General features: G+C 40.7%; 1 protein-coding gene across 4 annotated transcripts in view; it reads right to left on the bottom strand.

The window, feature by feature from the left end:
- Positions 1-26,170, bottom strand: part of gulp1a (GULP PTB domain containing engulfment adaptor 1a) — a 392,227-nt gene that overhangs the window by 20,249 nt on the left and 345,808 nt on the right. For 2 of the 4 annotated variants that reach the window (XM_060928939.1, XM_060928938.1), the window contains 6 exons: positions 18,285-18,356; positions 16,944-17,042; positions 11,770-11,907; positions 11,346-11,462; positions 11,070-11,156; positions 2,289-2,418 (listed from right to left, as the gene is read on the bottom strand). In XM_060928939.1, the coding sequence (XP_060784922.1) occupies positions 2,289-2,418; positions 11,070-11,156; positions 11,346-11,462; positions 11,770-11,907; positions 16,944-17,042; positions 18,285-18,356 (643 nt within the window). Of the gene's footprint in view, positions 1-2,288; positions 2,419-3,692; positions 4,097-11,069; positions 11,157-11,345; positions 11,463-11,769; positions 11,908-16,943; positions 17,043-18,284; positions 18,357-26,170 lie in introns of those variants that run through there. The other 2 variants (XM_060928940.1, XM_060928941.1) reach the window with 2 other exon arrangements.

Below are 26,170 nucleotides of genomic sequence, written 5' to 3'. Positions count from 1 at the left end.
ACATATTCTGGATATTGTGTATATTCTGCAGAGCACTCCCTCACATTTTTATTTTCAAATCTACAGTGGTGCTTGAAAGTTTGTGAACCCTTTAGAATTTTTTATATTTCTGCATAAATATGATCTAAAACATCATCAGATTTTCACACAAGTCCTAAAAGTAGATAAAGAGAACCCAGTTAAACAAATGAGACAAAAATATTATACTTGGTCATTTATTTATTGAGGAAAATGGTCCAATATTACAGATCTGTGAGTGGCAAAAGTATGTGAACCTCTAGGATTAGCAGTTAATTTGAAGGTGAAATTAGAGTCAGGTGTTTTCAATCAATGGGATGACAATCAGGTGTGAGTGGGCACCCTGTTTTATTTAAAGAACAGGGATCCATCAAAGTCTGATCTTCACAACACATGTTTGTGGAAGTGTATCATGGCACGAACAAAGGAGATTTCTGGGGACCTCAGAAAAAGCGTTGTTGATGCTCATCAGGCTGGAAAAGGTTACAAAACCATCTCTAAAGAGTTTGTACTCCACCAATCCACAGTCAGACAGATTGTGTACAAGTAGAGGAAATTTAAGACCATTGTTACCCTCCCCAGGAGTGGTCGACCAACAAAGATCACTCCAAGAGCAAGGTGTGTAATAGTCGGCGAGGTCACAAAGGACCCCAGGGTAACTTCTAAGCAACTGAAGGCCTCTCTCACATTGGCTAATGTTAATGTTCATGAGTCCACCATCAGGAGAACACTGAACAACAATGGTGTGCATGGCAGGGTTGCAAGGAGAAAGCCACTGCTCTCCAAAAAGAACATTGCTGCTCATCTGCAGTTTTTAAAGATCACATGGACAAGCCAGAAGGCTATTGGAAAAATGTTTTGTGGACGGATGAGACCAAAATAGAACTTTTTGGTTTAAATGAGAAGCGTTATGTTTGGAGAAAGGAAAACACTGCATTCCAGCATAAGAACCTTATCCCATCTGTGAAACATGGTGGTGGTAGTATCATGGTTTGGGCCTGTTTTGCTGCATCTGGACCAGGACGGCTTGCCATCATTGATGGAACAATGAATTTTGAATCATCCCAGTAAATTCTAAAGGAAAATGTCAGGACATCTGTCCATGAACTGAATCTCAAGAGAAGGTGGGTCATGCAGCAAGACAACGACCCTCAGCACACAAGTCGTTCTACCAAAGAATGTTTAGAGAAGAATAAAGTGAATGTTTTGGAATGGCCAAGTCAAAGTCCTGACCTTAATCCAATGGAAATGTTGTGGAAGGACCTGAAGCGAGCAGTTCATGTGAGGAAACCCACCAACATCCCAGAGTTGAAGCTGTTCTGTATGGAGGAACGGGCTAAAATTCCTCCAAGCCGGTGTGCAGGACTGATCAACAGTTACCGCAAACGTTTAGTTGCAGTTATTGCTGCACAAGGGGGTCACACCAGATACTGAAAGCAAAGGTTCACATACTTTTGCCACTCACAGATATGTAATATTGGATCATTTTCCTCAATAAATAAATGACCAAGTATAATATTTTTGTCTCATTTGTTTAACTGGGTTCTCTTTATCTACTTTTAGGACTTGTGTGAAAATCTGATGATGTTTTAGGTCATATTTATGCAGAAATATCGAAAATTCTAAAGGGTTCACAAACTTTCAAGCACCACTGTATATATTACACTCTGTTTCACTCCTTTTCTTTCTTTTTTTTTACCACTTTTCCTATCCCCCCCCCCCCCCCCCCCCCAAACTATCTTCACTACTTCCGGAGCATTGCAATAAGCGTTTCACTGCATGCCGTACTCTGTACGATTGTGTATGTGACAAATGAATTTGATTTGATCTGACACTGGGATCTTGATGGATGCTTTAATAGTCACTCAATCCCTTTAATCATTTCATGATTAAAATGAGACGGATGTGGAGAAAATGTCTTTAGTAGTCCGGATAATAATTACACTGGATTTCATCATACACTGCAAATTTAATTTGAACTCATTCAAAACTGCACAGTCAGCGTTCCAGTCTTCAGAAAATCCTAATGATATTTCAGCATGAGGAATAAACTTTCTCTTATTAGATCAAGATCATTTGGATATCCAGAGTGTGAGAGGTCAGCTGATCCTCGTGACCAGCTTTGTCCTGTTACACTTTTAGGAGAACACGTCAGCCATGTGAAAGAGCTGCGGAGTTCAATAACACACCATGGAAAGATAAATGAATTCAACAAATACAGGGTGGTGGAAAAGGTCTCAGTGAAAATGATGTCTGTAGAAGAAACTGACTGATCTCTGTTGGTCTTGCTGGAGGTGGAGGAGGTGAAGAATTACTGGCTGGAAGTGGAACCAGAGGTGCCACTGGAGAGAAGGGAACCATGTCAAAAATATCCGTGGGAACTTTGGAGTTGTTACCCCCCTGAAGAAAAAATAAACAGTGACAAGATCAGTAACTTCTATATCGACAGAATGAGAGTTTCCTTTCATCTGCATATGAACCACATCCATATTTTTTATTATTATGTTTCATAAGATAAAATCGGACCATTAGTTTGCAATTCTGAGCCACATGAGGAGCCAAAGGCGAGACTCAAAAGTCACAAACATAACCTTTCTGTGTGCATTAAAGTATATTCAGCATTGCGTATATGGTGTAATATACAGTGTCCTTCAGTACGATGGGCACTTTTGATATAAATGAGCAAACGTTCTGCCAAGTTATCAGGATATTTCAGCGCAAACTCCAGTTGTCTCTACCACAAAGTTAAAGAATATCTATATACTTGCCAACTCAATACTGCCTACCATTTTTAGTTCTAAAAATCAGTGGACACTGTTGGATTTGTTCTTCTGACCTCATTTCAGCTATTTTCAGCACAAGGAATACAAATCTACAGCCTCGATTAGTCATATTAACTGAAGCTGAGAGCCAATGGAACGGCACAATAACAATGTTGAATCTAAATTGTATTGCTCTTTCGCACCATTCCATTGGTTCTTGTTATGGTTCTAGCCAATCAGCAATGAGGTCACACACTACAATAAATCACGTCAGTATCTGTAAAAACCAAACGCAATCTGATGATCATGAACGATGAAAAAAAAAAGATTCGCTATGACAAGTTCAAGACGACTTGGTCATCAGATCATCAGCATCAAAGCGGTGAGGCGAGGTGAGAAGCAACATTTTGTGAAGCACGTCTGTCCGATTTCTCAAACAATTTTCTTCAAATATGGCACTCAGACTGCAGGAGAATGCACCATTTTATATCTTTTTTTTTTCCAAAATTTTCCCAGGGTGGGAGGAGGGCCTCGCCCCCAGACCTCCATATAAGGGCACAACTGCTTTACGCAATCTGATCTAATGCTTTTCATTCCCTGGGGTTTGGCAAGTATGTACGGTATATGTATGTATGTATGTGTATATTTACAGTACTGTGCACCCTATTTTTTATCCAAACTTTGTTATAGATTTCTATTTTATGATTTCTGCATTATCGAGTCAGTACAAAAACATTTTAGAGTCCAAACATTTGTTTTCCAGCACAAAATTAAATGTTACAGAAAAAAAAAGTTTGCATCTGAGCAGCATATTCCATCAGAGAGCACTTTTCAGATGAAAAAAGAAAACATAATGAAGGCTGCTGGGTTTTGGTGTAAAATGAAGAAGTGAGTGTGACAGTCAAAGTGTGCAGAAGAACTGTGGCTGGTTCTGTAAGATGCTCAGGAAAACCTACAGATCATTTCCACATAAAACTGACCTCACTGGACCTGAGACGGATTTTTTTTTTTAAAGCAAAGGGTCGTCTCACACCAAATACTGACTCTGTTTCAGTTATTATGGCTCACTGATTACTGTTTATAGCATTTTTTTTTTATGTTGAAACATTTTTCATTATTTTTAAACCATTTTTGGTCTCCAGCATTTCTTTACACGTGCCTCAGACTTTTGCACAGAGCTGTGTGTGTACAGTAGTTTTTAATATGACGGTGAGAAAAAAAATACTTCCAATGTCAATGTTTTGCAACAGCCATCTTAATCTCCTCGAGTGAAAACCTGTGGGTTGAATTAAAGAGAGAAGTCCACCTGCACAAACCTAAGAATAGAAATGAGTAGAAATGCTATAATTTTAAAGCCTGTGTTTTTCTGAAATTTAATAAATAAATAAATAAATAAATAAATTAAACTACACAAATGTCCCTGTATGTCTGAGCTCAAAATATAATTTACTACAGTACATGGTTACTACTTCATTTATTCTCTTCATTTTTGCTCATCTTCTGGAGATATTCAGAACCCCAAATCCTCCAGGTGTGTAGCTGCCCAACAACTCCAAGATTCCTGGTTTGAATCCACCAAGTGGGGATCTCATACTTTCCGAAAATCTCATCTCATCATCTGTAGCCGCTTTATCCTGTTCTACAGGGTCGCAGGCGAGCTGGAGCCTATCCCAGCTGACTACGGGCGAAAGGCGGGGTTCACCCTGGACAAGTCGCCAGGTCATCACAGGGCTGACACATAGACACAGACAACCATTCACACTCACATTCACACCTACGCTCAATTTAGAGTCACCAGTTAACCTAACCTGCATGTCTTTGGACTGTGGGGGAAACCGGAGCACCCAGAGGAAACCCACGCGGACACGGGGAGAACATGCAAACTCCGCACAGAAAGGCCCTCGCCGGCCACGGGGCTCGAACCCAGGACCTTCTTGCTGTGAGGCGACAGCGCTAACCACTACACCACCGTGACGCCCCTTTCCGAAAATCTGATCAGCAAATCTACTTCGAAACATTTTAAGTGACAAGAAAGAGCACATCTCAAAACTAAAAGTGTTTTAGACAAAGAAGGCAAGTGAATGTGAAATATTAAAACATCATGGAAATTTTTATCATGTTCGGAACCACAGACTGAGAATCCCAGGAGGAGGTCATTTTCAAATGAATGAATGAATGAATGAAAAAACAAAACAAACAGATTAATTACACTTCTAGTTCGAGATTAATTTAATTAAATTACAGTTAGTTTTTCATCACAATTTAGATGGATGTTTTAAGTGATAATTTTGGAATTTATCTCCCCAAATACACTTTTCCTTCCTTAAACCCATTTATGAATCAAAAGAAAGGTAAAAAATGTCCTGATAACATTTCATATTTATAATATGAATATATATACATATATATATATAATATATAATATATATATATAATATATATACATATATATAATAATGCTTTTCTTTAAAATGAATAGCCTTCAGATCCAAAAACTACACAATTCCAAGACAGTCTCTTCAAAACGAACCAAAAACAACTATTTTAAACTCTACTTTGAAAGTACTGTATAAAACAGTACAGCAGGAATCATTTACAAACCCCAGAATTTATCTATACAGAATAAATGCCTTATATATCACTTCATGTGCTGCTGAAGTCTCAAATCTGATTCATCAGACATTGTTAATTATTATTACTATTTAAAAAAAATAATAAATGAGGCGTCTCAGACTCTCGCTGGCCGTGGTGTGAAAATTCTCCATCCAGACACTCATCTAAGTTTCCAGATCCGTTGTTGCTTAACTCTTGAATATTTTCTATCATGAATATTCTCATTAAAAAGTTTATAATCTCTGCTTTCCACAGAAATGTATCTGGTTAAGATCTGTTCAGTACTTTGGGAGTAACGGCAGGTTGAAGTCGGTACAACAGAGTAAAAACTCTGCTCGCGGGACGTCGGGAAACTGCCGGTGCTTTTCTTTTTGAGTCACGGGAAAGCGGTCAGGCTCTCTCTCTCTCTCTCTCTCTCTCCTGATCGGTTTCCCACTGGATTACTCATCAATATCAGTCAGATCACTTTTATAGGGATGTTCTCTCACTCTCACTGTTTCTGATGAAGGACTCAGCAACATTTTCCCTCTGCTAGTTTTGATGTTCTGATTCACGGGAGACTCTGAAGTGAGTGTTCAGAGCTTTACCTACTTATTTTTTCAAATCAAACTGATTCCTGTAAATAAAAAACTATTTTAGAATCTAACTGGAATTGTTTGGATGAAAAATATTGAGATCTTAGTGGTCGGAATGAGATTTAAAAAAATCAGAAGTCAGAAACGCGAGTGTCGATTTCAGTTGAGTTAATGTAAATTGTTTATCGGATGTGGATCAGACAGTTTTTTCGAGGTTCGCCTTGAAACCTGTGAATATTAATCGAAATAATCATTTATATTCGTTCATATATAAACACTAGTCGGCCCTACTGAGAAATACAAAGACCTACAGAGCACAAAGAGGGGATTAGAAATAATATTTTATTCCTTTTTTATTTTGATAGAGAATGGTAGGTGTGAATGATGTTCCTGACTGGGATGCAGTCATCCTTTATGCTAATTAAATACTAATTTGCATAATTGGTTTTGACTAATTTTTAAAAAATTGTATTCAGTATACACCCTGCTGATATATATGCCTGCTAATTTCCATGTAAATATCTTATAAAATAATTTGAAAAGTTAATAAGAAAAACATTTGATCTCATTGGTTTAATGATGTGGGCCGCACGGTGGTGTAGTGGTTAGCGCTGTCGCCTCACAGCAAGAAGGTCCGGGTTCGAGCCCCGTGGCCGGCGAGGGCCTTTCTGTGTGGAGTTTGCATGTTCTCCCCGTGTCCGCGTGGGTTTCCTCCGGGTGCTCCGGTTTCCCCCACAGTCCAAAGACATGCAGGTTAGGTTAACTGGTGACTCTAAATTGAGCGTAGGTGTGAATGTGAGTGTGAATGGTTGTCTGTGTCTATGTGTCAGCCCTGTGATGACCTGGCGACTTGTCCAGGGTGAACCCCGCCTTTCGCCCGTAGTCAGCTGGGATAGGATCCAGCTTGCCTGCGACCCTGTAGAACAGGATAAAGCGGCTACAGATGATGGATGGTTAATGAGGCCCATTTTGGACCATGTGATCCTCAGACAGAATATTACAGCAGTTTTCTAAAAATTAAGCCGTTTTTTCAACCTTTGATTTGTAATATCTCAAGAGCAGATAAACATATTTTAATTCTGTCAAAAGTATGTTGTTCTGCATTCAATTCTGAATTCAATGAGAGCAGTTTCAAGTAATTTGGATTGAATTTGAATTTTCCCCTGATATGCCTAATAAGAGGAGCTCTGAGATTAGTTCTGGCTGCAAGACAAATCACAGGTTTATATTAATGCACTCGTCACAACACGCTATCATTTCTATCATAAAACAGCGCATTCACAAGGATCTAAAACTAATAAGTACATTTTTTTTTTTAAATGCCTTAATTAACATTGAAAAGTGCAAGATCAGAGATACGGTGAAGTTTCTGTGCGACATTAATGGAAGGAGTCGTCAGTGTCAGGGCTTTGTAGCAGTAAGTCATAAAGCAGTAACTTCATGTTTTCCGACTTGAGAAAGGATGGAGGACGTTACGCTTCTTGGTAAATTTTTTTGTGTCTTATTAATGTCGGGAGGGGGGTGATGAAAAAAGAAGTTGTTGAGGGAATGACTGTTTGTTTATACCTGCTGTACGTGATAACAGGATCTAACGTGTTGTGGCTGTAACTACACTGTATGGTCAAAAGTTTCTGGACACCCATCCATCACACCCACATGTCCTTGTTGAAAAGCCCATTCCAGATTTACTGTTATATTAACCTCCACTCTTCTGGGAAGGCTTTCCACTAGATTTTGGGGATCTGTGTTTATTCAGTGACAAGAGCATTAGTGAGATCAGATGAGGAGGTCTGGGGTGCGTTTGGTGTTCCAATTCATCCCAAAGGTGTTCACAATGTTCAAACATCAGAATGGGGAGAAGCTGTGATCTCACAGTGAAGTGTGACTTTCTTTCTCTCACTGTGGTCTGGGTGTTGGTTTGATCCAGATGGACTGGTTTGAGTATTTCAGAAGCTGCTGATCTCCTGGGGTTTTCACACACAACAGTCTCTAGAGTTTACACAGAATGGTGCAGAAAACAAAAAACACTGAGTGAGTGAGCGACAGTTCTGTGGGTGGAAACAAACGCCTTGCTGATAAGAGAGGGTCAGAGGGAAATGGACAGATTGGGTCAAGCTTATAATCACTCTTTACAACCGTGGTGAGCAGAAAAGCATCTCAACATGCAACAGCAGAAGAACACATTGGGTTCCACTCCTGCAGCCAAGAACAGGGATCTTAGAACCAACAAGTTCCTATTAAAGTGACCGGTTTCAGACATTTGACCATTCTGTGACCTTGACCCTATTTGGATCAATTTAAAAATCTCATCAGTTGGTCCGAAAATGAAACCTCAAATTTTTGTGTTTCTCTGCTTCCAAAAATGACCTTTTGAGATGGAAATGATTTGTACAGGATCTCAGAGCTACAGGTCGTATACTGGGTGGGTCACTGTGGTGAGAAGACGGCAAATAGCGCGTTTCTAAAACTGACCACCTTCCTTATAGTCCACAAGAGTGAGGGACACAAAGTGAAAAACTGTTGAAATGGATGTGATGTGTGTGAAGTACACATTTTCCCATCCTGTGCAGTGATGTTTGTGCACGGCGGTGACTGTAATAACAGCTAAAGTGGTGACGATCCTTATGGTTTTCCGGAGAGGACACTTTCTGACTTTTACATTTCAACCACATGTGAAGCTCCGCTGCAAATCAAAAGCGTCTCACATCTGTTTCAAGTCCTGTTTTTTTACTGAACAACAACAGAACAGAGTCTTCTGCTTCAAAAGTGACAAATATTTTCTCCAGAAATCATTTACAACCTCATTGTATGGTGAGTGATTTCCGGACAGGACATTTCTGATGGACAGAGGATCCTGTCAGAGGCACTGAGTTTACAACAGTCTCTAGAGTTTACACAGAATGGTGCAGAAAACAAAAAACACTGAGTGAGCGAGCGACAGTTCTGTGGGTGGAAACAAACGGCTTGTTGATAAGAGAGGGTCAGAGGGAAATGGACAGATTGGGTCGAGCTGTTTTTTCCAGGAAGGATATAGTAACTCATATAATCACTCTGTATAACCATGGCGAGCAGAAAAGCATCTCAGCATGAAACAGGAGAAGAACACATTGGGTTCCACTCCTGCAGCCGAGAACAGGGATCTGAGGCTGTCCGGGACACAGACTCACTGATACTAGACAAATGAGTTTGGAGCGTGGCTGTTGTGATTTGTGTCCATTCAGCCACAAGAGCATTCACGAGGTCAGACACTGATGTCAGATGAGGAGGCCTGGAGCACAACTGGTGTTCCAAGGGTGTTCACTGGGGTTGGGGGTTGAGGTCATAGCTCTGTGCAGGAAACTTGAGTTCTTTGACCTTCATCGACCTTAACAAACCATATCTTCATGGAGCTTGCTTTGTGCACAGGAGCACTATCATGCTGGAACAGCACAATCATGGGTCTCTTCATTCCAGTGAAGGGAAAGTGTCATGTTACAGCATACAGAGACGTTCTATACGATCATGTGCTTCCAACGTTCCACCTATGGGTGTGATGGTCAGGGTGTCCACAGACTTTTGTAACTGTACTTCATATCAAGCTGAATCATATCATCCCGTCGCTGATTACGTCCCTATAAAAGCAAGGTTTTTTTCGTGCTTTATTCTTGGCACATACACGTTATAATTAGATTAATTGGATAAACCTATAAATCTACACTATAATAGAAAGTATTTTTGGGCTGAATTTTGAAACATTGACTTGGAACACAGAGCTAAAATACTTTATTCCATCTACACTCACTGGATATGAGCAACCGTGTGCTCTGATTGGCTACTCTACTACTGGGATATCAGCTCATATACTGTGAGTAGAGAAAAACAAAATGGCGGAGCGCGTTGCTGAACCAACAGAGGATGGAAAAAAAATCTCTACTTGAAAACAAAACCTTATACTTGTTCTCAAGTATTTAAAAGGGACAGAAATAACTAAAAGAATATAGCCCCCCCCAATATCTCCTGTTCCACACTCCAGCCCAGTTGGTGGCAGTAATGCACCTTTAAGTTGGTTGGCCAACCGCCAAAAAACCCTAAAGAAGAAGAAGATCCCCCCCCCCAAAAAAAAAAAAATAAATAAATAAAAGCAACAAAATATGGAATAAAAGTATTTGATGGTAAGAACGTATCTTTTTAAAATTTTTTCAAGAATTATTATCATCACCTAGTTCACGAATTGCTCCTGTCATTTCGCTGGTTTGTTTACATTCTAAGTGGAAATGATTTTGTCAGACGTTTTGTATAAAGTTCTTATTTATCATGGGGGAAGCCACGGCCAAATGGTTAGTGAAACAGCTTTGGCACCAGAATGTCATTGGTTCGATTCCTTGAACCAGCAGGACTGACTCACGTGCCCTTGAGCAAGGCACTTCACCACCAACTGCGCCGGTAAGAGTGGTGGCGTACATCGTGTCTGATTAGCCAAAGAAAAACTGATGTGATTTATCGGTTTGTATAAGAACCCAGCCACAACTAACTTTTATTTATTGAATTTGCAAAAAATAAAATGTTTCTCAAAATCCAGTGAATGTGGATAGAATAAAACGGTTATTCCACTCAATCTCGTCATGGGTTACAGACAACCTGGTGCTACGCACCTCGTCGCCTATCAGCTCATGTACAACTCGATTTCATGGAATAACTGTTCAATATATAATATGGAGAACATGCATAAGATCTATAGTATAGAAAAGAGAAAATAAGTGAGAGAGGAAGAGAAGAGAAGTAAAACGTTTGGCTCAGTCTATTACTCTCGGCCGAGGGACCCCTGCTTCGGTGAGCGGCTTTGGCGGCGCAGGTTTGGCGGGAGGAGGAGTCAAAACTCCAGCCGATACGCTGGAGTCAGGAGAGCTCATTGGCGTTAGTGTGACAGAAGAGATTTCTAGACAGGAGAAGGAGGTCAGATTGTGACACCAGAAGAGAGACGAGGGTCTCTGCAGCATGTAGGCCTCGTTAGTCGAGTTAATGTGAAGCAACTGCAGGAAAAGAGATCAGATAGCTCAGAGAGTTGAAGAAGTAGTTACTACACGCTATTTGTGCACACAAACACACGTCATGCAGTCCTTACAGGAGGAACCTGAGCGATGAGCAGTTGCTCCTCCAGCGTCTGCAGCTGTTTTTTCAATTCCGAGTTTTCAGTCTCAAGCTCCTGAATCTGTGCGAAAAGAGTGGAGACAATTTTCTTCAAGATGTTCACTGAAAGGTTTTCTTTTTTTTTTTGTAGAAAGCAGTTTTCAGGCTCAGAGCTGGCTGATGACTGAAGTGCTGTCATTACAGTCGATGTGTCTGAGGAAATGGGAAATCTACAACACTCAGCGGTTTAGCGAGAAATCTGAACGCGTACTCTTTTCTGAAGGCTTGCTATTTGTTTCCTCGTCTCGACATCTTTCCCTCCCGACTCCAAGAACTTTTTATATGCCAGATCAAACGCCTGGCCAATCGTCAAAGTGATCTCTTCTGCCTAAACAAGGACAGAGAAAACACACGGCATTTTTAGTTGTCTTCATACACTGGAGCACTTTTAGACTTATTAATATTGGAATAATAAAAATCTATCATTTTTGCTGAAAGAGCATTCTCTCTCTCGACAGGCTGCATTCAGAGTCGCTGACTCGAGTTCACAAGTGACATCAATATCGATATTCAAACTCCAAGGTCGCCTCTAAGGTCATCAGACTGTTCTTCAATAGAGTTCTTCAGTCGAGTCTAGACCACTGCGGCGGCTCGATTCTGCTACACAATAATGAGCGACGAGCGGATCATCTTACACATTTTTCACTGTCGAACACGTAGCACAGATGTTTGTTCGATTCGGAGTCTTTGCAGATAAATGTGAATATCCTTTTGTCTGTTTTGTCGTCTGCGCAGAAGGATATCCGGTGCAGTTGGCAATTGTGCTGCACTTCCTGTGAAGAGAAGAAGTAGTTCATTCAATAATATGGAAGAAGCAAATAAGTTATATAATATAATATGAGATATAGAGGATGTTACACAAAGATATGAAGTTTATCTTCGAGTGGTGAACATATTCACAAATGAAAATATTTTCAACACAAAAAACCAGGGCTTTGAACCGGTTCAAGGAATGAAAACCGGGAACTTTTTCTATTTTACATGGAACAGAAACGAAACCAGAAACTTTATTATTTTTTATGTTCCGGAACAGAAACGCTTATTAAAAATAATGGTAACCGGTTAATACCGGTTTTTATTTCGTTCCTCAAAGTTTCCGTAGCCTACAAATAAAAAAGTCATTCTTCTCCTGCGCAAGTTTCTATGACCCGCTGGGGTTCACTTCCTGTGTGACGTTTGCTGACTGAATGGAGAGAGCGGGAGGGTGGACTACTATCACGTCTCCATGTGATAAAGTGAGTAAGTGCATTACTGAGTGTCTGAGCAAAGAAGAGCCTGAACGTTGCAACCTCCCTATTGGCTGTTTGTAAAAATGTATCAGTTGTTGCTCCTCCCACGGGAATCATCGCGGGCTCGAGAGACGAGACCTGACGAGTTAGTTCGTTGGTAGCAGAACAAAATGTCTGGACACAAATCGGGTTTTCAGAAAAGGAAAGAAAATAAACGGAGGGTTGAAAATACAAAAAAGGAGGCAGAAAATGCAAAATGAGTTTTAAGGTAGGACAAATGGTTACTTTTCTGAGGCAGCCCGCCGTGGCTGCCTGCAGGCTTATTTATTATAGCCCATTTAGTTAAAATAGTTGATATAAAATGTTTATAGTTATAGTTATGTGATGGTTGTCCTGATTTAGACTGGTGGTTTTTTTTTTTTTTGGGGGGGGGGGGGGTTGCGCGATGTTGCACCCGGGTCCAGATTAGGGCAGAACCGGCCCTGGCTACATTTCAGGTGTAGTTTGTTTTATGTATGTATGTACTTGCATAGATGTGTACTTGGTCTTCCAATATGGCGCCTAACAAAATCTCGCGGCGCGGTGACGTCATGCGGTAGCCCTCTATAGGGCCTGACTAGCCTTTGGTAACACACTAAACGAATTATCTTTCATTTTTGGCACTTTTTCTGTTTGTGTAGATGGGAAGACATACTGAGAATCCAAATCGCCAACATTTGAAATAATAATTATTTTGAATTATTTCTTGTCTTATTTAATGAAGGTTGTAATAGAATTAGCCTACATTTGGCTTAAGCTGGATGAGACAGAGACATAATTTTATAGCCATTTGTTAAACAGCTGACAGGGAACGTAATTAACCGTTCCGGGAACGAAATTTTTTTGTTCTAACCGGTTCAGGAACGTCTATTTAATGGTGGAACCCAAAACCAGAAACGTTAAAATTCCGTTTCTGTTCGGAACGAACCAATAGGAAAAAAAATTCTGGTTCAAAGCCCTGCAAAAAACTAAACTTCACATCTTCGCACCACCATGTAATGTTCTTTATATTATACGGACACATCCACAAAAAATATGCAAATTAATCAAAAGAATTTTAATTATGAACCGGTTCACCATTTTGACACCGCACGTCCAGTCAGCGGGAAAACACTGGGAGTGACGTCATCGGAGTGAAACATCGGGAATTATTATCCATACAGGAGACTTTTTCGATGGAATAAAAACGTGTTCTATCCCCTTCTAGCGGGTTTCATTCATTTGGTTTGACAGCATGCAATATTGTTAGCATATCGCTTATCCTGCGTGTATTACGTCACTCTACCCAATGGAGAATGAGCGTTGAATATGGTTTATGATATTGCACGGTTGTCAAGACAACATGACATCGCACATCGGAGCTGATGTGAATATCCAATGACAAAACTTTTCTGCTGCACATGCGCAGAAGCATTTCTTTGTCCGACGGGAAAGTGAGAAGACGCGGCTAATCCAGTGCTAGTGCTAGGATTAGCTATGCTATAATTAATCACTAAATAAATAAACTGAAAAGTGAAACTAAAGACGCGCTGAACACCTGAAAGGCGACCAACACTTCATTAGATATTCTTCACGCATATTTACAAGAGAAAAGCACACCAACAGACATCAAAAAACTGGAAAAGAGACACATCGGAAACATAAAACTTCTGCACGAGCGAGCGACTGACAATTTGTAAACAAATATGGCCGTGAGGTTTGCTTCGTTAAAAATGGAAGATTTAGAGAGAATTTTGGCTGCCAGGTCGCTCCGTTGTGTGTAGCTGTCGATGTTGATTATAAAAGTAACCCAGTAAATTCCACAGGGAAATGAATCCTTAAGTCTGAGTGAAAAATCCTGTAGCGAGCGTGCAGCATGGAAGAAGAGTCTGGAGACAGAAATCTTAGTTTCTCGGTCGTTAGCCTGTAGCTCTCGATAGCACTGGCTTTGACTGCTTTATTAGCATTCGCTAACACTACTGATGAACGCTGGAAGGTGATTATGCTGATATGAAGAGTGTGTGTATGTATAATAATAATAATAATAATAATGGCTTCTTTCGTGGTCTATCAGATATATTCCATTCAGTTGCTTGTCTTTGACTTGTTCAGTATCATGCTCGCCGAATGGAATATATCTGATAGACCACAAAAAAAAGCCAGACAATCTCATCTCATCTCATTATCTCTAGCCGCTTTATCCTTCTACAGGGTCGCAGGCAAGCTGGAGCCTATCCCAGCTGACTACGGGTGAAAGGCGGGGTTCACCCTGGACAAGTCGCCAGGTCATCACAGGGCTGACACATAGACACAGACAACCATTCACACTCACATTCACACCTACGCTCAATTTAGAGTCACCAGTTAACCTAACCTGCATGTCTTTGGACTGTGGGGGAAACCGGAGCACCCGGAGGAAACCCACGCGGACACGGGGAGAACATGCAAACTCCACACAGAAAGGCCCTCGCCGGCCACGGGGCTCGAACCCGGACCTTCTTGCTGTGAGGCGACAGCACTAACCACTACACCACCGTGCCGCCCAAGCCAGACAATATTATTTAAATATATGTCCACCTAAAACATGATGTTACTGAAAAACAGGACAGTGCCCAGTCTTCCCACTGAAATAAAGTGTCTATTACGCAGTGTGTAACAGTCAGAGAGAAATCGCACATTTTCCTCAGCTTTAGGACAGAACAGTTGGATATTTGTGATTTTCACAGCAACTTGACAAGCTGCATTTTCTGCCTTCTTATTCTGTCTTACTGTTTCAAGAAAGATAAAACAGATCATTTGGCGAGCAGCTGCTATAGCTTACGTGACAACAGGAACTAATTTGGTTTGCATATATTCAACCAAATTAATTGTAAATATAAATGGAAAAAAGTACCAAGTGTAATTCTTTAATTAAATTAAAAAAAAAAATGGTTTGGCAAATTGGCGTCACGGTGGTGTAGTGGTTAGCGCTGTCGTCTCACAGCAAGAAGGTCCGGGTTCAAGCCCCGGGGCCGGCGAGGGCCTTTCTGTGCGGAGTTTGCATGTTCTCCCCGTGTCCGCGTGGGTTTCCTCCGGGTGCTCCGGTTTCCCCCACAGTCCAAAGACATGCAGGTTAGGTTAACTGGTGACTCTAAATTGAGCGTAGGTGTGAATGTGAGTGTGAATGGTTGTCTGTGTCTATGTGTCAGCCCTGTGATGACCTGGTGACTTGTCCAGGGTGAACCCCACCTTTCACCCGTAGTCAGCTGGGATAGGATCCAGCTCGCCTCCCTGCACAGGATAAGCGGTTACAGAATATGGATGGATGGGTTTGGCAAATTGCTGTGGTACACTACAGGACATGCTGTTCATGGAAAAGAATCAACTTTAAGGTGGTAACAGTAAATGAGCTGAGTAAGAGCGCATCACTGATTCATTCTGGATCATGGGGAAGCTGGAGCCAATACCAGCTGACACTGGGTGAGAGGTGGGGTAAATCCTGGACACGTTGCCAATCCATCGCACGCACACACACACACACACACACACATACACAAACCAATCTGGTAAAGCCTGTTAGATGGGAAGCAGCTTTAGAACCAAAAGGTCACTGGTTCAATTCCTTGGACTTGCAGGAATGGTTGAAGTGCCTGCTTAAGGACTGTAAGAAGAAACTGGAGCACCCAGAAGAAACCCTAAGGCACGAGGAGAACATCCACAGAGAGGACCCAGTTGGTTGTGGAGCTTGAACCCAGAACCTTCTTGCTCTGAGGTGACAGTAACCACTGCACCACCCTGATTAATCAGCATCACTGATTATTTTCCTCTAATGGTGCTCTCTAAAAGCATCTTATCCTTTCCATAATGGATTTACAGATCACTCACTCCTGGGCTCATCCCTCGACATTTAAAATCTGCAGTGCATCGTGTTTTAAGCTCAGCTGAGGTTTATTTCAGATTTTTGGAGTGCTTTATGCTGTCCAGCTGAATCGACTGGTCTGTTCGGTGCTCTCACTAAAACAGAAGGAAGAATTGTGCAGCATGAGGTGCATCGCTGTACTGGAGAGGAGCGATGATTCAGAAAGGAGGACGGGGTGAAAGCAGAAGATGAATTACCCAACAACAAACATCAATACATCAACAGCACAAAGTCTATTAAAAGACAAAAACACGGCAGCTGTTCCTGTATCACAGAGAACACACCGAGCATCTGCACACTGATCCGTCTGAAACCGCTGGGCATCATACAGATAATAACTGTGTCAGGATTTAATACGGTGCTGCACTGGATTCTGCAGGGTGATGAAAGAGGTTTCTGAAGTGTTTTACAATTCTCCCTCTTTCATGATATTAAAAAACATCTTTTAGAAATCGGAGACATAAATCTGAAAGATAAGACACTAACGACCGCCATCTGTGAGCGAGGCGGCATTCGGATGAGTCCTGCAGATAAGTAGCACAGAGTGACAGGAAATAAATATCAATATGAATGAAAGTAAATAAAAATATATATGGATGAACAGAGAGAGAGAGAGAGAGAGAGAGAGAGATTACAATGCAGATACAGACTGACATAAACACACCTTTGTTTTAGGATCTAGTATCTTCACTCCATAGATTGAGATTTGTAACTCCACTTTGGGGATCTTCTGTCCCTCTGACTTCTTGATGTGTCTCTGAAACTGCACAGATGTGTTTAAAACAAAGCAAGAACTTCAGATTCACACAAAAACAGTTTTTGCAGCTTGAATACAAACTTAACAATCTGTCCAACACAGGCATTTATGTATTTATTTGCTAGTTTATTTTCTGCCCATCCATCAATATTATCTATATACACTATATGACCAAAAGTATGTGGACGCTTGACCATCACACCCATATGTGATGTGATTCTTCTCCACCAACGTTATTCTAACAGCGAACGATGGACTACATTCAGAATGTGATGTTCAAAACACACACGTTTTTGGCAGTAAATAAATCCATCCATCCATTTAGGTATCTCTCTTGAGAAAAGCACAAAACAAATATTCCCTTGATAAAAGGTTCTATTTAGAAACCTAATGGGTCCTTCAGTTTGAGGAATCTTTGAAGGTTCTGTGCAGAGTCTATCCATCCATTCACCCATACATCCATTCATCTATGTACCCATCCATCCCCTTGAAAAAAGAAAAATCTACCACCATAGGAGTTCTTCATTTTGGGGAACTCTTGAAGGTTCTACATAGAGCCCACCTATCCATTCATCAACCCATAAATCAATCAATCAATCGATTCCACCCACCCGTTCATGTTTTTGAAAAAAAAAAAAGTAAATCAAGAACCCTAAAGAATTATTCAGTGTGGGAAACTTTTGAAGGTTCGACAGAGAACCATTCTATCTACATAGAATCCCCTTGAAAAAAATATTAAACCTAGAACCCTAAAGCGCTCATCAGTGTGGGGAAATCCTTAAAGATTTTCTGCAGAACCCATCCATCTTTCCATCCATCCACCCACCCATCTGTCCATTCACCCATCAATCCATCTACCCAGGTACCCTTCCATCCCATTCAAAATATTAATTCTAGAACCCTAAAAGGTTCCTTAGTTTGGAAAGCCTGGAAAGTACTAAGCAGAACCCATCCATCCTTGTATCAATCCATCCAGCCACCAATCCACTCATCCACGATTCAGATTAATCTGAACAGCAGCTTTAGAGAACAGATTAGCCTGCATAACAGGGCAATAACAGAAGCACGTCTGCAGTTACTACACAGCATTTATTGAGGCTGCTGAGGGAACTCTGAGAACACAGAGAACAGGTGGCACCACTGGCACCACTGTTCATTCAGGTAAACAAGTCTCAGACAGCTATTCTTGGCCGTGTCCGCACACGGTCATGGTGAGGACGTCCAAACAGTCATTAAGCGCTCACTAACCTTGAGTTTCCGAACTGCATCTCTCACCACCTCTGTTCCTTTGGGCTGATCGACCTCCGTATTCCCCAGAAACTGAGGACAAAAAAAATACAGAAGTAAACAATGTGAGAAGAGAACAATATACCAGGGCAGCAGCACAATCTGAGACAGGGGCCGTGCAAGGCTGGAAAATAACATTACTGTTCTAACAGTTCGATAAATAAATAATACACCAGACACATGGGAGATAGTGTTATAGTCACTGAAAATTACACTCTATCACAGTGAAGCCCTGCCTGATAACATTCTACTCTCCATTAGAAATTCAAAGTTAATTAAAAAAAAACCCTTTAATACAACTTTGATAATGACTTTCATTATTCAGCCTGAGGCTCCGTCACTCTGCTTCCTGTGTAACACTACACTGCGTAACAGACCAGAGCGCAGTCACACCGGCAGCGCGGCCCGGAGCGTTAAACACTGTCTAGACAAACCGTTCGACTGGAGCACACTCACTCCCAGATCCTCACTGCACTTCCTGCGCTTGAATCATAGCACCTCATCTCTTTCCTGACCATGCTGGGGTTTAGTTCAAACACCGGTAATTACAAAACCTAATGTCCCTTCCAACCTGTGTAATTTCAGCCCATCAGCTGCCCTCTGAACCATCCGCTAAGCTCTGTCAAGATCAATAAACGATTCTACACTCCTGTCTCCCAGCTTCCCTTTTACAGTATGTCATAATAGAGAAATAAGAACTCAGGAAATTACCTGAAAAAAATGTCGTCTACTACTAATAACAACAACAACACTCCTAACACTAATACAGCTAATACTTAGAAGTAATGTCTGCTGCTGCTGCAGCAATCTTAAAGCATTTGACAGCTCTGAGAATAAACTGTATTCAGATACTGTAATATTCAGAAAACTGCAATAATAATAATAATAATAATAATAATAGGAAGCAGTTTGAGCAGTTGCAGTTTACTTGTCTGGCCACTGTGAGCTGCTGTTGTGCTCCTCAGGAAACCACTAAACCACCAGAGAAGGCGTAACACAAACGTCCTCACCACTGAACCACGAGGCCAAGAGCTTTGCAAATACGGCCCAGTCTGTCTCCCGAGACGTTTCAGACATTCAGTCATAAATTAGTTTTACGAACCCACTTCAAACCATGGTATTAGACCATCATAATAAAAATGCAGATGACATTTTATGTGGGGAAAAAAAAAGATTCCATTTAAAGGACAGCCTTACACCATTTACACCTAAAAAAAACATACAGCAAAATTAAAAGCAAATTAAAATGACAGTGCTAATTGTTGCAAGACTACTTCGAAAAGTTCTTGACCTCTGTCTCCCAGAATACAGCACAGGAGAAAGATTGTTCTTGCATTATTTTTCAACACAGTCTTCTTTAACTTCAATGCATTTGGTCCACCGATGTTCAAGCGTCACTGTGCCTTCATGGAAGAAGGCCACATATTGAGCCTCCAGATCTTCCTCAACAGCATGGACGACTTCATCATCACTCTGAAAACAGTGACCACGTGGGTGGGGTTTCAGTTTGGGGAACAGACAGAGGTCAGGCGGTGCCAGGTCAGGTGAGTAAGGTGCACGGGGCAACAGTTTAAAGCCGCATTTGGCTACTTCTTTCCCGCCACCTGTGCTGTGTGGACGGGTGCATTGTCCTGGAGGATCAGTACACCAGCTCGAAGCTTTCCTCTCCTTTTTTCTTTGATTGCGTCGTTTATTTGAGTTTTGGTGGACAGTCATATGAGGCTTTATAGTGTACAGATACGCCCCAAAATGGGAGTTACACCCCTTGTTTCCAGGTGAGGCCAAGAACTTTTTGAAATACCCTCGTGGATAGTACAGGTCAGAATTGTAGGTCAGGTGGAATTTTTAACCCGGTTCATAATTTGCTGCTTGTATTAGGGAGACTTACTCTATCTAGGGTTCGGTTTAGAGTTAGGATTTGGGAAGATTTTGGATTTTAAACTACTTGATGATGTAATAAAACTGGACTCATTAATAAATTCAAAATATATATCACTCCTTCCAATGCAATTGTTGCTGGTCTAGTGGTTAAGGTGTTGGATTAAGAATCAGAAGGTTCTGAGTTTAAATTCCAGTTAAGTATGAAAAAAGATATGTCAAGAAAATGCAAAACAGACAAGAGGAAATACTTGGTAGGTGTGGATGGAAGAAAGAGACAAAAAAAGAAGTGATGGAAAATCCCTTAGATCAGGGCTTTTCAAAGTGTGGGGCGCCAGAGTTCTTCAGGGGGGGCGCAATGTGAGGAAAAATAAACCAGAATAAGTTACTATTGCAGACATTTAGCGAACTTCAGCTAGCCTTTGCTAGAGACAAAATGGATCGATTTTTAGTACCTAAAGCTACAGTGAGTGAGGAGACAGAGTCTGGGCCAAGCAAAAAACAGACCCTCCAGGATGTTGCGATTTGCAGCTTCAATGCAAATTCAACCAATCCTCGCGAGTTCAGGGCAGTGTTGCAATTCTATCCAATCACCGCAACTTTCCCGCAAATTTGACCAATCGTTGGCGTCATCTTGAGGTGACGTCGACAAACTACCTTCCACTTTACTTCCGTGTATACGTTCAAGAGAAGCAGCATGCGCGCAGTGTTGCCAGATTGGGCGGTTTCAAGTGCATTTTGGCGGGTTTTGAACATATTTTGGGCTGGAAAACGTCAGCAGTATCTGGCAACACTGCATGTGCGAGTCAGTGTTTATATCGGCTTAAATTCTGTTACTGAAAGTGTGTTATGTTTACAGTGAAGGACTGTGTGCACTTTACATTATTTTTTTACTTAAAACAAGAAATTAATGGATGCTAACATTTTTGCCAAAATGGTATTTTATTTTCCATTGTTTAGGCAGCTTCAGCATCATACTGTGAGATTCTGCTCAAATTGTTTTTTTTCTTCTATGAAGCCTGAGCCATTTATTTTATTAGTTTATAATAATTGTTTAATTTAGTCTTCAGGAGAGACTGCCTGCACACAGTACTAGTATTAATAGTTTTTTTTCTTACATGAAAGCTGAGGCATTTATATTATATTTTAAGGTAACTTCATGTTGTGCTGTGAGGTTCTCTGCACTTTAACTTTAGAACCAACAGGTGCATTTGGATAAGTAAAGCCTATTTTTCTGCATTTTTGTAGTCCTGGTAATCTTTTATATTGGTAAAGTTGTTTATAGGACCATTTCTCAGTGTCTTTGTTTTTTTTAATCAATAGTTTTTCAGTAATAACTTAATATTTAACATATCACTCAATTTTAATCACAAAAAGAGAAAATCGCAACAATTTCTCGCAACTTTCACTTCCTCCCGCAATGTAATCGCAACAAAAACCTAAAAAACGCCGCAACTTTCATCGCAATTTTTTAGAAAACCCCCGCAACATCAGACATTTTAGCCCGCAACAATCACAAAAAAGGCCCGCGGAATCCTGGGGGGACTGAAAAAAGAAGGAAGTATGACCACGATTATTTAAAGTTTGGATTTTAATGGACTGGATCTGAAGATGCTCCACTGCCACAGTGTGTTGTCTGCCAAGAGATGCTAGCTAACGATGCTATGAGATGTTTAAAATGTGTAAAACAAGATGTTTTAAAAAGCACAGATGTTTAAAATGTGAAAAATAAAAAAATAAAAATGTGTACAACAACCATTTTTTAAAAATACAAATGGAACATTAAGTATAGCAACAACAAAAATTGTAAGGGGGGGCGCTGTTGTTTATTTGCTCTCCGAGGGGGGGCGGACTCTCCCACACTTTGAAAACCCCTGCCTTAGATAATCCAAAGTTTTACCGAGGTTCGAAATTATGAACTAGTTAAAAAAAAATCACAGAGATTGAACTTTTTTGACCTGTAACAGACATTTTGGCTCGCAGTAACAACAAGTTCCAGAGTTTCAAAGCTTAAAAACAAATAGCTTTATCACTCTTCTGGGATTTTACTCTCTGGATGTTCTAGGACGCAAAGGTTTATGATCATAAACCTGGATTTGGAACACAGCCCACTGAGCATACAGAGCTACATGATGAACATCAGACGATGACATACAGCAGATCAATTAATGGAGTGAGTCAGATTAAAATGTGTCTGCAGCCCATGTGGTGTTATGATGATGAATATAATTAGTGCTTCCTGTATGAAGAATTTAAGGTTTAATATACTCAATAAAACACAGGGTAGCAAAATTAAGATTATATCTTTAAAGCATCTCAAGATTTTTATTTAAATCGGCTAATAAAAGTCTATTTATAGTGTTGTATTCATTGTAAAGCTATACTCCACAGGATTTTTTTTTTTTTGTTAAAATTGGGGAAAACATTAATATTAATCAGGGAAGAAAATGCTATTTATAATATGTCGTTCCTGGGCTGGTGTGAGTCACGGTACAAATCGTTTAACCCTGTATGTCATGTCCATTATTTCTATTTTCATGTCAGATGCCATTTCAGATACGTCAAACATCATCATGGCTCAAATGGAGAGATGAAAGGAATGTAAATACACGGTGACTGGAGGAACCACAGCCAGTCAGGAGACAGGGCAGGGATTGGGAGAGTCTGGTACGATACTATCAGTGGAAAATGATTCAAGCATGGTGGAGTTTTAGATTTTCATGCTGAACAGGTAAGGCATTTATTTGGTCTATAATTTGGTGGATATCTACTAAATGGCGATCTACTAATTTATCCATGTTGGGGAATTTACATCATTACCCTGCTGTGAAGTTGTTGAGCGAGACAACTCATGATAACCAGCTAGAGGCTTGAGACTGGGGGTCTCTACTCGCCATTGGTGGGCTACATATTTATTGCTCTGCGTTTTGACTAATGTATTTGTCACCCAGGGCTGCCAACTTTTCGAAATTCCTTGGAGTGAGATTTTTTTTTGGGGGGGGGTCGACGGCAAAATTTTTTCCGCACACCATGCAGTAAGTGGAAATTTTGTATTCAGTTTGATATTCACTTGTCCCCCTGCATTCTGGTGTTTTGTTTGTGGGTCGTCCAGCTGGAGATGGACGCGGGGGGGGGGGGGGGGGGGGGGTGAAATTTTGGATTTAGTAGATGTTCCTGCATTCTGGTGGATTTTTGGAGTGGCCTGCTGTGCCATACCTACATTCTTACACACCCGGACTTGCCAGGCCTTCAGCTTGTGGCCAACAAAAGCACCAAGTTAAGCCCCCACACTAGAAAACTACAGATGACTGCCAATGTTCCTGTAGCCCTATAGACCTGTGTTTCAGATTTAAAGGCAAGTTCATGTTTGAAAATATTTCATCAGCTAAGCCTAAACACCTTCTGAATTGAAACTAAATGTTAAGTTTTTAATAACTGTTGCAAAAATAAGATTGTCCCTCACTGACTATTCATTATGCATTTAAGGGCTTTCCCCACCACTGGGTTCAGCAGAAGATTGGCATGGGGAAAAATATCAACAGCAAAAGAACAAATAAAATGCTTAAACAGTAAGCAAAATGTGCATGTGCTACAAGAAACATTAAAATGATTAAGTTTGAACAGTATTGAAACACAAAAAGCTGAACCTTGGCCATAGGTGGGAATGTGCACACAAAGTTGGGCTTAAAAATTTTGGCCATACTTAAATAAGCTATATTAATATATTTCTTAATTATTTCTTATCTATGTTTCTTATTAGTAATAGAGCATTCGTCAGGGCCTGTTATCTGACAAATATTCTCTACCTGTCTTGCCCTCTTTGAAACCCTGTCTCCTCAGTATATTGTTCTCTGTCTTTTTTTTTTTAATCATTCACAAGTTCAAGTTCTTTGATATTACAGGTGATCACGCTTTATTTACTTTAACTGAGCAATTACATACATCATAAATAATTAAAAATAAATACCCTGTAAATAAACAATAGGTATGGTGGCTAACGGCTCTTCTTGCATTTGTAATATTATCTCTTACTTGCTTTATTTTACAACATTTCCAGTATGGCTTCAAATAAAGTCATAAAGTATGATAACATACAGTAAACAAACTAAAAATGCACCTTAATAACCGTGTGCTAAGGAGGTGCTCTCCCGTGCTGCTTGTTGGGGAAGATAGAGGCTGTGGCATGGCAGGAGGCCTATAATGATTTAGCATGCCTAGTACACAGCTCTCGATATGGCATTAAATATTCTCACAACACTTATAGTCTAAAACAATTAAGAAACTTTATATAAGTTCATAATTACGCCAGTAACACCACACATCGGCGTACATATGCACAAACCTGTCTGAGACACCCGTCTTCAACTCAGACACCTTCTTCTCTCTCCTCTTCCTTTAAATTGACGGTAGGCAATTATCCAACTTCCGGCGAGTGCAGCATCATTAGATGCGCCACCTACCATAGGGGAGTGTGTACAGAAGGGAACACCTCTCTGCCTGTTTAGCCGTGCGTAAGGCGTAATTGATCGATCGCAAGTGGTTGGTGCAATGCAATGGGTAGCCTAGATTAGATAGATAAACTAGATTTTTTTTCTAGCGTGAGAAATCGGAGGTATGGCGTGTGAGCGTGTGAAGACAATCAAATGCATGTGTCTCACGCTCATTGCATTTGAGTTGGCAGCCCAGTGTTACCACTGGCCACTTTAATAGGAACGTGTTGTTGATCCTAAGATCCCTGTTCTTGGCTGCAGGAGTGGAACCCAGTGTGTTCTTCTGTCTGCTGTTGCATGCTGAGATGCTTTTCTGCTCACCACGGTTGTAAAGAGTGATTATATGAGTTACTATATCCTTCCTGGCAAAAAAGCTTGAACCAATCTGTCCATTTCCCTCTGACCCTCTCTTATCAACAAGGCGTTTGTTTCCACCCACAGAACTGTCGCTCACTCACTCAGTGTTTTTTGTTTTCTGCACCATTCTGTGTAAACTCTAGAGACTGTTGTGTGTGAAAACCCCAGGAGATCAGCAGCTTCTGAAACACTCAAACCAGTCCATCTGGATCAAACCAACACCCATACCACAGTGAGAGAAAGAAAGTCACACTTCACTGTGAGATCACAATGTTTCCCGTTCTGATGTTTGAACATCGTGAACATTAACTGAAGCTCTTGATTTGTATCTGTGGGATTTGATGCATCGTGCTGCTGTCGAGGGATCGGCTGATTACAGAACTGCAGGAAACAGCAGGGGGATGTAGGGGTGTTCCTAATAAAGTGGCCGGTGAGTGCATATCAGACTTGGGAAGCATCCCAAGTTGCATACTACCACACTACATCACTTGTCAATGGACCATTAGTGTTATAACTTTTATTATTAGTGTGTTATTTTGTGCACATGTGGTTTTTCTTGAATTCTATCTAAGTGTGTGTGTGTGTGTGTGTGTGTGTGTGTGTGTGTGTGTGTGTGTGTGTGTGTGTGTGAGAGAACATACAGTATTTAGATGCTGATAGAACTGAAGTAGACAATGTTAAGGAATGCTCTTCTGTGAGTAGCAGTGGCATATTTTGACCAGATGGGGTGAAATTCAACACTTTACCATCCTACACCTTTAGACGCTGTGTGATGAATCTCAAATGCTTTTCTGGCCTCAGGCCTTGAAGGGACTATAATTGAGATTAAATCTAAATAATGATTTCATGACAAAGCTAATGAAGATTAGAGTTCACTCTGAAGGTCATGCTGATTGATATATCAGATCCCCGTCAGCAGGGATAAACCCACAGTGGTGCTCGGGGTGGACGACATCTCGTTCCACATCACTGATGACTACTGAACCTGAAAGACTGTCCCTCTATCCAACCGACCGTCCATCCATGCATCTATCAATTCATCACATTCCCCCAGCTCCAAATATCTAATAATTGTCTGGAAATGACCAAGTATTTCAATCTCACCAAAACACACAGGGTTGA

Source organism: Neoarius graeffei, chromosome 9, assembly GCF_027579695.1.
Source record: "Neoarius graeffei isolate fNeoGra1 chromosome 9, fNeoGra1.pri, whole genome shotgun sequence".
Taxonomy (NCBI): Eukaryota; Metazoa; Chordata; class Actinopteri; order Siluriformes; family Ariidae; genus Neoarius; species Neoarius graeffei.
The sequence above is the reverse complement of the archived record's forward strand: the minus strand, read 5'-3'. Positions and strand labels throughout refer to the sequence as shown.